We start from the raw sequence: 11856 nt of genomic DNA, 5'->3' as shown, positions 1-11856 counted from the left end.
ATATAATCGATTTGTGATAAAACTATTTAAGAAATGAATTTGACCGTATTAGGACTTCTGAGATTTTCGTTCGACAGTGACTATATAATTTCATTTTAATATTTCGAGGTCATAATAATCTTACAATTTACAACTACAATTGAACAAACGAACAAACACAAATAAAATACTTTTTTCAGATATTGTGTAGTTTTGGTGTCGCTGGGCTTTCTGAGCACTCCGGCTGCCTGCTGACACATCATGACAGTGCTGTCAAACGTCTCTGAAGAAGGTGAATGCTGATCACTGAAATTGCACAAGGTCTGAAGAAAGAAGTTAAAACTTTGACTTACTAAGAAGACATGATGCACGTTTTTGAAACAAATAACATACACTTCAATTGGATACTTAGTATAATTTATTTTCCCAAGCCACAGAGCCGCCCGCAATATAAGGATGAAAGAGAGGCATGGGGCTCCGGAACCACAGGTTGCCGACCCTTGTTTCAGTGTAACCGCCTGGGCCACATATGTCTGGGGCCAAAGACCAGGAAATCGATGCCAAATCCAAAGATGGCTACATCTGGCTCCTGATAGGGATGGTGGCAGGAAGGAGAGGATGAGAAGAAAAGAGGCCATGGAGACACAAAAATTTGATGGATGGATAAACGCTGTTCAACAGCATGCTGCGTATCAGTTTGGACTCGGTGTTCAGTGTTAAGGGGGAAAAAAAGTGCTCGTTTGTGCTTGAAGGACGACACAGTTGTCGATGCTCTTCAGTTAAGCCTAGGTCGCCCCTTCCAACATGGCCGCTTTGTAGGCACGGTGGTTATCTGGGCTGCTACAGCGCGCTGACGTTGTTGTTGTTTTTTTTGGTTTGTTTTTTTATTAACTTTATTGAAAACAAATAAAAGGCGTGCTGAAGTATCCATATATCAGGGGTTATATATTTATGTATGTATTTTTTAAATAAACAAATAAAATATATATTTGTTTTTAATTCTTGCGTAATATCCGCTCCACAATTTTCGGTTCTTCCGCTGTGTAGTGAAGTAATGGCGTCCGGTGGCGAGGTTTGTGTTTCCCCTTATTTTAATCCAAATTCAATTGAATTTCTCAAACGTGACACATGCTTATACTGCTGCCGATGGAACTTTGTAACAATCTGTCTATTCTCTGCTACCATATGTACGTAGTTGATCATCATTGTTCGATGTTGTGGCGACGTTGTTATGCTAATGTCTCGTGAGCTAACGTCAAAATCCACAAGACACGTTCTTTTTAAAATGACATACAATTGAAACATTACTAATCGTACAAATTGTTTGATTTGTTAACTTCCAGGAGAAGAGTACACCTACTGAAGGGGAGCTGCCGGAAACCTTCGCGTCTTCGAAGAGAGAGGACAGACTTCGAAAGTTCCGCGAGTTACATTTTAAACGGGTAGGACTACAGTATTTTATTATTTCAGTCTATAACTAAATAGGCATTGTGTCTTTATTGGTCATGCTTAGTGATCATTAAAATGTCTGATATTTAGCAAACTAACCAGCCGTTTATTCAATTATTTTCCATACAATTTTAACCTGCCTCCTAAAAGATAAATAAATAAATACATCTCATAAGAAAGTGGCTTCTCCACCAGAGAATGATATCGCAACACACTACAGGGAGTTGGTCTTTATTGATTATTAATTATCAGTATTGGTGTTATTGGGAGAGAATCTCACCCAATTTTTTGCATTAAAACATAAGTCTGTCCCAATCTTGTACGATCCGACTGCATTTACGATAAATATCACATTACAAACAACCGCGGGTGCAGTTTTGTAAACCCCCTGTTGCACAGAGAAATGGCTCCATCTCAAAAAGGTTTGTATCAAGGGACATTTTTTCTGTATGTCAAGTTCTCTGAAAGTTTGAATTTGACCGTCAACATGGCAGAGACTTTACAAGAAACATATTTTCTTACGCACTATAGTGTCCCGAAAATTATTCTGTATCCTCTTCCACAGAATGAAGCACGCAAGCTCAATCACCAGGAAGTTGTTGAAGAGGATAAGAGGCTGAAGCTACCCTCTAACTGGGAGGCAAAAAAAGCCAGACTAGAGTGGGAAGTTAATGAAGATGAAAAGAAAAAGGTATACAGTATAGCACAAGGGTTTACCCATGGTCCTAAAAAGTGTAAATAGAGTCCATGATAGTAATTGAATTGGGGTCTGTTTTTTTTTTTTTGTTTTTTTTTTGTTTTGTTTTTTTTAGGAATGTGCAGCCAGAGGTGAAGACTATCACAGAGTGAAACTCCTTGATATCACTGCTGATGATGCAGAGCGGTGGGAGAGAAAGAAAAAGAAAAAGAATCCTGACACAGGATTTGCAGGTTGGGGCAAGATCGATTTTAAAACCTTTGCAATTGTTTTGATGGGCTCTGTTTCCTCGACCAAAGATTCAATAGACACTATTGGGAAGTTGTTGTCAAACAACATGACAAACTCATTTGCATTTAGGAATATTTTTCTTCACCGTGACAAAAATATATACAGTGATCCCTTGCTACTTCGCGCTTCGACTTTCGCGCCCTCAGTGCATCGCGCATTCATAACAAATTAAAAATGAAACAAAACAGCCATATCGGCAGCTATATTGCAGAAAGACCCATTGTTTCAAAGATATGAGTTGACTCGGAGGCTTTGTACATACCCGCAGACACTCATAAAAGGCGCGTGACTGGTTCCCAGCGTGAGATCGACCAACGAGAGCACAAGTGGATTTAATTTTTCCACTTGTGTACTGTATGTGAGCTGACTGGGTGCGCATCATCGCAGCCTCTCGCTAGTCTAGTGCACACTAACAAACTAACAGCACTTTGAACAACGTTCTGTTCGCAAACTCATAACGTGATTCAAATGTGCCGTTGATTTAGTCAGAGTCAAGCCAGGTACTTTCTCCTCCGTATTTTTAATGATGTGTTTGCTCTAATAAAGTTTTGTAAACATCGGATAGTCCAGTACATCAGCTGTGTTGCGCAGCACGCTCCCGGCCGGCACGGACGACTTAGACATCGCCAAATAAGGTGTGAAAGTGTTTGTTAGTTTTGTCTTAGGTTTCTTAAAACAGCTTACCTTAACTACAATCCCGCGTTGCATTTTATCCAAAGGACTTTGTTGATGTTATTGTGCAAAGATAAAGTTAATGCATGTTTCCCCTCGGGCGGCCGTGCTTCTTCGTCTTTAAATGAAGTAGGAGGAGAAGAAGAAGAAAAACCAGGCGAAGAAGAAGGAGGGAAGAAGAAGCGGCTGTTTTTACTTCCACTTTTCACGACGACGACGTTTTAAAGTGCCGAATTGGATAAATTACACTATGGCATTCTAGTTAAGATAAGTCAATTTTATGATAGTTAAAGCGTTAACGTAGTTTTAGCGAACGTTCTGTCGTGATCGTCAGCTGCCGTGGTTGAAGCTTATGTTCCTCTCACAGCCTACTGCTTGTTATTTATTATGCATTTTGCATTTTTAAAGTTAAATTGATTGTGTAACAAGTATTTAGATCTGTGGGAACCATGTCGGGGGTTCGCAACAGCGTAACAGGCGCAAATCCCCCCAAAATAAAACTGTACAATAAATATCATATAAAATAATAATAATAATCATATTCATAAATCTGACTACTTTGCGGTTTTCAATTATCACGGCGAGTTCTGTCCCCCCATTAACCGCGATGAATGAGGGATCACTGTACTTTCAACAACTTATAACCATGTGCAGAATCATAAAGGGTCTGAACCGTGCTATTTTAGGCTTTTCACAGTTAACTGTAGGCACATACAGTATATGATTTATATATTACCTTTGGCACAATAGTGATCTAATTTGTTATGAAATAAGATTTATTTTGGTGGCTATTTTTGTAACCCGGAAATAAGATGCCTGGTTCACTAAAACCTCTCCTCTCCCCCGTGTGGCTGCCTCACCCCTTTGATGACGTCGTCCTAAAGCCGACTGTTGCACTCACTGCCCACGGCGTCAGACGTTAGTTGTTTATCCCATATTTTATTATAAATCACAAACACTGTTGCTGTGGGCCATAGCCAACACCAACACAAAGCAACCACAGGCTTAGGCAAAGCGTACACACAGATGAACTCCTCTCTCAGTAGCATAACGTCCGCTCTCCCGACTGCTTAAGTAATCCCCACGCCGGTCCTGGACCGTAGATGATGAAATCCCTAAATCCCTTGTAATTGTACGTTGAGGAACATTGTCCTTAAACTATTTCACAATTTTCTCACACAGTTGTTCACAAAGAGGGGAACCTCACCCCATCTTTGTTTCTGAATGACTGAGCGAATAAGGGAAGCTCCTCACATGTCAAACTGTCTTCTTTAACATGTCAAGTTCACTGTACTTAAAATGGACCCCACAATCAAAAAATCTCAAGCCAATAGAAAACAATTGGGATGTAGGGGAACTGGTTATATGTGTCTGTGGATGCACAACAGTGAGTCGGCAGCAACTGTTTGATGTCAATATGGACAAAGTGGTGTGTCTTCCACCATGTTGAATATTAGCAGAGGTGGGCATTGTCTATCCAACACGAAGTTCCCGTCTGTATTTCCAGCTGACCCACATGGTCCCAGTCCGCCCCTCATCGAGAGTGTAATTTTCACGTCACACGCAGGCGCCGCACAAGCAGACACGCCACCAAATAAAGAAAAAATATCAAATAAAAACAACAGACACACACACAGCGTGGTGATCGGTGAAATAAAAACAATAGGGGGCACATGTCATTACGTCTATGTGACCGAAACTTATAGAACACTGTTTTATTTTGTATTTTTTTATTTATTTGGCTGTGTGTCAGGAGTGTGGCACCTGCGTGTGACGTGGTACCGGTAAGCCCGTTCTCTGACTCAGATCAACCGGGTGGGCCTGAAATACAGACGGGAACTCACAGACGGACTAAAGCACTAATGAAGGCCCACCTCTGAATATTAGTAACCACCAGCAACTCAAAGTATCTCTAAAATGTTTGTACAGAGTGAAAATCACTTTCAGAAGAGACAGTGTTGACATTTTTTAGATTAAAAGTTATCTTTAACTCTGCCTAATGTTCCAAACAGTGGTTTCAAGAGTCATGATCGGTGGTTAGAGCCACGTGACTGATGTCTTTGATCAGCTCACATGACGCTAGGCTAGCTGTACTCCACACTTATGAATAATTTACTATGTCTGAAAAGCTCCAAGACTCATCTAAATATTAGGGGTGTAACGGTACACGTGGGTGTATTAATACGTTTCGGTATGGCATGTTCGGTTCGGTCCACTTGCGTTCGGTTCGGTCCACTTATTAGCGCAAGCTTACGCACGGGCGCGATTGACTGTTGCATGCGGGAGAGGAGAATGGCGGCACAACAGTGAGAGCCAGAAAAGAGCCAGAGCTCGAAGGTCCCCGCGTACACTGCGGTCTCCTGTTTGGGAACATTCTGGCTGTCCTGTTAAAATCGCCGATGGGGAAAGGTACATGGTTAAGTCCGAAAGTTGTGTGCTACATTGCTACATGAGATGGACAGCAGGTAGCACGTCTAACATGCACGGCATCATCCGACTGTGAATGTTTCTTAGACGAGGGAGCAAAAACGTCAAACTTAAAATGCGAGATTTATCATATTGTAGCGTCTTCCAGGAACACGCCGTCACACGTAGTTAAATTATTACGTTTTTATTCATCCAAGTACAACTGCTCACGCTCTTCTTTCTCCGCTGCTCCACTCGCTTGTCGTACGATGCATTCATGAACCTCGGAAACATCGCAACTCAGCAACACACAAATCCGACCACAACACAGTAAACCCAATTCTTTACAATATGCTGTTGAACATTCAAAAATTTCAATGCCTAAAAAGTGTATACAATTTCATAGAGACTTTTTAAAGTTGCTGTATTTTTTTCATTATAAAAATAGTTTCAATATAGTTAGCAATAATTGTAACTGTTATTGTATGTATTTTTTCATCACAAAAAGTGTATATATGTACTGTAATGACAACTTGGCTTTAACTTGAATACTTAGATGTGTTGACATAGGCTTTTGCTGCTTAGTGTTTAAAGATTTCAGTGTCTTAATAATTTACAAAATTATGAGATCTTTATTGTTAGTGTATTTTTTATTCTGGTGTAATTTCTTAGAATATCACCCGAATGGTTCGCTTTTATTTTTTCGCAAAAAAAAGTACAGTTTACTTGACAACTTTTCAAAAAATATATATATATTTTTTTTTTAAATAAATCATTTTTTTTGGACCAAAAATATACCAAACCGAAGTTTCCAAAAAACCGAACCGAAACGTGATTTAGCGTACCGTTACACCCCTACTAAATATAGCGGGTACATTAATCTTTACATTTAGCTGATGGTACATTGCTTCACAACTGGCTTATGTCAGCCTTTGAGGTAAACATACTTTGAGTTCTACATTAACATATATCATATCATGTAGAAATGTGGAAATAACATGCTTTTTTCACATAGATGTGTATGTTGGTGCATGTAAAGACCTCACACTATTACTGTACTAATTACTGTTCACATTTGAATCTCCTAAGAAGGTTTTGGCTCGTCATGTATGGCTACTTCATATCACAAATGATCACAGCAGAACCTGGAGGAGAGTCTATTTCTGAAGAACTCATGCAAATGTTCTTTGTCATACACCTTCACATCCAACCCAGGTTATGCTGAGGCCCAATTTAGGCAGTATCAGAGACTCACCAAGCAGATCAAACCAGACATGCAAAACTATGAGAAGCAGCGTCAGGAATGGTGAGTAAACTCAACTCAACTTTATTTATACAGCACTTTAAAACAACCGTTGTTGCATCCAAAGCAATAACAAAGATGGTAAAAATAATAAATAAATACAAAATAAAGTCCCATTGACGGAACGGTTCGTCAATCCGTCATGGACGGATGCCCATTTTGTGGACGGATGGACGGAGGATAATCTTTTAAAAAGTATGGACTAAGCGAGGACAGAAGTGGACATTCGTCCATCCTTCTATTTGTCCGTAACCGGGTCAAGTACCAACTGACGTGTTGTGTTGGGTTCTTTTAAAAAGCAAGACCACTGTTCTCTTCTGCTATATGACGGAGCCACCTTTATTAACTGCCTCCACAACACTTTTCATGTGTGTTCCCTGCAGTAACATTGCACAGGCATAGTCTGCCCTCTAGTGGTTCAACACATGTAATACCATGGATTATGCCACGGGACCCTATTTCACTGATTGACAGAAACACGCCCAGCCCTTTTTGTGTGTGTGTAATCCGGGATATGGTATGTATTGGGCGGGGGGAAAAAGGTGGATAGCCATTTTGTTTTGTTAACTAACTGTTAACGTTTAGTACATATCCCCTTTCATGCGAAGTATGTCTTTGTCTGGGACATCTTTAGACCATAAAAATCTCTGCCAGCGCCGACGTACACCTAAACGACCCGGAAGTGGAAGTCTTCATTCTCCTCCTAAAATAATAATTATTTTATTATAATAATACAAACTCAAAACTTATTACGTTATACTGCAAAGGTTTGGTCATAAAACTCAATAGTATTGCGTTATAAAGCAATCTTAAATATTCTCGTGATGGCTACTGACATGCTCCGGTCTAGTGACCAACGGTGTTTGTTTTGGCAGCTAAATTCTATCTTGGTTAAACAGTTGTAAACAATTCAATCCACTCACAATACTCCCAGCCAGTAAGTGGATGTGCATAGGAAATGTTTATAGATAATGTTTGAGTGCGTGGACAGACAGAAGCACTTTGAAAGGACGAGTACAGACGGGGTTAGAAGACGATTATTTTTATGAATAACAACGCAGGGACGATGACGGAAGGGTACCCAGGTCGCGGAGGGAGGACAGACCGGCAAAATAGGGTAAAGTGCCCATCTCTACTAAATACACAAATACAGCTGACAACATAACTCACTAAAACAGTACCGAATCTCATTCAGTCAAAAGCCATAGAGTAAAAGTGTGTTTTAAGACGAGTTTTAAAACATGTCCACTATTTACATTCGTTCAATAATACTGAAGTTGTGTCAAGGATGGACAGCTAAAATTTGAGGGAAAATGTCTGATGAAAAGACACACCAGAATGATATATGAGCACATCTCTGCCATTTAACCATAACAAGTCAAACATAATCAATCCTAAGGATTTTGCTTGGCTTAACCGTTTTAGCATTCATCCCATCACATGTGCACAAAGTACATCTTACACATTAACGACTGCACCCGAGTTTTGCCCTGGGGATAGTTTCATCCAAACTCGAAGCTGTAATTTAATGAATTTAAACTCTGAATCTCTGGCAAGCACACGAAGGTCAAGGAAGTGCCTGCAGGGTTGTCTTTCCTTTAAATGTTGCCGCATGCACAACCATGAAGGATGCACCGGCACATTTTTGCCCCCGGTCACACTGTCGTCTTTCAGCGAAATGACCAAGATCACAATGGCGGTATAGAGAAGCCCATTCAGTTTTGCTAAAATGCTGATTAGCTATGCCTCTGTATTTCTAATTTCTTTTGCACTTACCCCGCAGTGGTGAGGACTTCCACCCCACATCCAATAGCTTGATCCACGGCACCCATGTCCCTTCCCAAGAGGGCATTGACCGCATGGTGGAAGACGTGGAGAAACAGTAAGTTCCACTCAAAGATGACATAGGGGAGATGCCCTTCACACCCTCCAGTTATTTCCTATCAACATTACTCGGGCGCTGGCCGTCGACTGCACATACCAACTTTTGGACTCAACGGTTATTGCGGCCTCCCGTCAGTCCTCTGAAAGAATAGGGAATTCTCACTGCTTATTTAAATCCCAACCCCCCAAAAAATATTCAAAGTCAAACCCAGGTTAATTCTCTCAAACACTCCCAAACCAGAGCAACCCTGTTTAAATACTTTGTGTTTTCAAGTGAAAGTAATACTTTCATAATTAATAATTACACTATTATCATATACAAGCGTGGCCTGGATCAGTCTTTGCCAGGCAGTCATGTTTGAAATTAGAATAGCATCGAGATTAACCAAACTTCTTACTGTGGAATTCTTGTTTTACGAAATATTCTAGAATTTTATCTTGTGATTGAAAAAGACCACTAAGTTAAAAAAGGAAAAAAAAATCTAAACATATCGGTCGCACTTATCAGCCGCAGATGTACATATTGTAACATGGGATATTTACAATGTTTTCCGGACTATGTGTCGCTCCGGAGTACAAGTCGCACCAGCCATAAAATGCATAATACAGAAGAAAAAACATATATAAGTCGCACTCGAGTATAAGTCAGGTTTATATGCAGCCTTAGAGCGCCCTCCTGTGGTTGTTTGGTGTATTGTTTGCTGACCTTGAAAAGGAAAGGGATACGATATAATATATATAGATATACGATATAATGTGTTAATAATTTCACACATAAGTCGCTCCAGAGTATAAATCCCTCCCCCGGCCAAACTATGGAGAAAAAAAAAACACCCAAAAAAACGTGACTTATAGTCTGGAAAATACGGTATGTGGAAGTATATTTTATTTATTTTTAACTTTTAGTTGTTTTGTTGCGCCTTTCTACCCTTAAATCCGGGAGATCATGTATGTCATTTTCTATTTATTATTTAATTCTCGGTCACTTAATGAATGAAATGCATCAGAATAGACATGTGACCGTGTCGTGAGTCGTCAGAGGATATCCGGAATTTTTTCGAGCAGTAATGGCTCTAAAATGAATAACGACAGTGATATACACAACGCGATTGTGGACTTTTGAACCAGATATGTGGTTAAGATATATGTGTGTAGATAATGGCAATATCGACATCTTTGTAACAGAAAAGAGGATGGCAATTACCACTCATAATTACCACTTAATTAAGCGTCCTTCTCTTGCACTGACACATTATTTTACCTCTTCGATTGAAACAGTAAAGATGGATAAATTTGAGTCTGTGGGAAACCCACATGTCTAAACTCTCAAATTCTTTTGGAATTATATTTCTGTCTGCTGCAGGGGCTGAGATATTAATTAGCTGCAGGGGCTGAGATATTAATTATTTTGTAGGTGTTGAATTTCTGGGTAAACTTCAGGTTTTCAAGGGTAATTCCAAAGACAACCTTAGGTTTTGGGGAGCTGTTGAGCCAGGCGCTTTAGGCCTTAATGGGTTAAATTTTGAAAAAAAATGATAATGATAATACTCCGTTTGTAGTCAAGCTAGCTGGTTTGTTTCTTGTTCTGTCTTTGTTTGGTACTTATTCACATTTGCACGACATTTGCTGACCCGCTGTTATAGATAACACGGAAAACATCAACACACTTGCCTGTAGATGAAACCTTTCAGTTATTTTAGTCATACCATTAGCCAATGTTTACTTTGGTTAGCCACATACCCCAAGTGCAAAACACTGCTGCTAACCTTTTCAAATCCTTGCAGATTAATCAGATTGTTGTCCCACAGAATTATTTGGGACTTTTTTTTTTATACTTGTTTTGGTCACACAACCACGCACAACCGCTCTATTGGCCAAATGAATGTAACAAGGCAGGCCTGCAAGAATGTTTGATAATGAACAAATTGTATATTGAAGGACTGTTTGGAGGGTGTTGACGTATTATATAAATCAGGTTTTCTCTGAAACAATCAACACTTCATGCAAGTAGCTGATAGGGTTCGATTGAGTTTACAGTAATCTTTCTGAAGTGATGATCAGGAGGGTTTCCCTGATTCAGGTATGGGAAAGAGACCGGACTGGAGTTGTATCAGTGATTCATGTAATTAACCACTAAGCTGCTACCTTCTCTGTTGTGCAGGATGGAAAAGCGTGCCAAATATAGCCGACGAAGGGCCTACAACGACGACGCAGACATTGATTATATTAACGAGAGGAACGCCAAGTTCAACAAGAAGGCTGAACGGTTCTATGGCAAATACACTGCAGAGATCAAGCAGAACCTGGAGAGAGGCACTGCTGTTTAAGTTCCCTTTGAGTCATCAAATCTTGAAAATGAGCAGTGTATCGCTAGTCTTTTTATAAACGTGCATCTTGTAGCTTCGATGTATCCGTTACATGTCATGTTCGTACAGTTTTAAGAATACCATTTGGAGTATTCTCACCCTTATTTTTAAAATAAACCACTTTCTGTGATCCTTCAATCGAGAACACGAGTTTGTTGTTGTGTGTGTGTGTGTGTGTGTGTGTGCGTGGGGGTGAGTGAGGGTGTGTGTGTGTGTGGTCTCATGACAGTGACATTTTGAGCGTGAGAATTAACTACCATCAAGACACATGGAACCTCGGGCTTGGTTGGCTAGTGAATGCTCGCTGACGAATGTGTTTGATGTAGGTGCACAGTGGTAAGGAGCAACAAGAGCGTAATTCAATTCATTATCATCTACCCCATCTCTGTCTGACCAACTTGCCTGAAGCAGCTACATGAGCAGAAGAGCCTTGTGACTGGAAAGATTAATGGCAGGCCATTCCCATGCAACCCCCCAAATACGACTCCTACTTCTCCAAATCTGTCTGATGATGGTGCACAGTGCCCTCTACAGGGCCACAGAGTTACCTGGTGGGTTTTTTTTCTTACAAATTGTACTGACATCCGTGGATCTCAAACCTTTTGAATTATTTTTCAACTAAGTTCCCCTTGTGGTCCATGTAGAAAAAATATTGAGTAAAATCTATGCCTTAATTTCATCATTACATTAGACACCAATCATGTTACTGAAAAGCACTTGAAGGTCACATTGCGTTTTCAAATTGATCAGTAAATTATTGCTTATGTTTAATGGTATTTACTTTTTAAAAAAAGCTGATACTGACCATA

At 40.0% G+C, this 11856-nt stretch overlaps 1 protein-coding gene across 1 annotated transcript; it reads left to right on the top strand.

Annotated features, from left to right (window-relative positions):
• Nucleotides 1-893: 893 nt before the first annotated feature.
• syf2 (SYF2 pre-mRNA-splicing factor) lies at nucleotides 894-11185 on the top strand. The gene is made up of 7 exons (XM_086050218.1): nucleotides 894-1051; nucleotides 1323-1421; nucleotides 1994-2119; nucleotides 2241-2358; nucleotides 6710-6800; nucleotides 8581-8679; nucleotides 10843-11185. The coding sequence occupies exons 1-7, from the start codon at nucleotides 935-937 to the stop codon at nucleotides 11006-11008; spliced, it is 816 nt and encodes a 271-aa protein (XP_085906344.1). The 5' UTR covers nucleotides 894-934; the 3' UTR covers nucleotides 11009-11185.
• The last annotated feature ends 671 nt before the right edge of the window (nucleotides 11186-11856 follow it).

This window comes from Filicampus tigris, chromosome 13 (genome assembly GCF_054856515.1).
Source record: "Filicampus tigris isolate MCC_2025a chromosome 13, RoL_Ftig_1.0, whole genome shotgun sequence".
Lineage (NCBI taxonomy): Eukaryota > Metazoa > Chordata > Actinopteri > Syngnathiformes > Syngnathidae > Filicampus > Filicampus tigris.
Note: the sequence above shows the minus strand (reverse complement) of the source record. Positions and strands in the feature narration are given on the sequence as shown.

What these genes read in the sequence shown, in the direction of transcription:
- syf2 (XM_086050218.1), top strand. Translation starts at nt 935, where the DNA reads ATGTATTTTTTAAATAAACAAATAAAATATATATTTGTTTTTAATTCT. An exon ending in TCCTGACACAGGATTTGCAG is followed by an intron (nt 2,359 to 6,709) that starts GTTGGGGCAAGA and finishes CATCCAACCCAG; the next exon opens with GTTATGCTGAGGCCCAATTT. An exon ending in GTGGAAGACGTGGAGAAACA is followed by an intron (nt 8,680 to 10,842) that starts GTAAGTTCCACT and finishes TCTGTTGTGCAG; the next exon opens with GATGGAAAAGCGTGCCAAAT.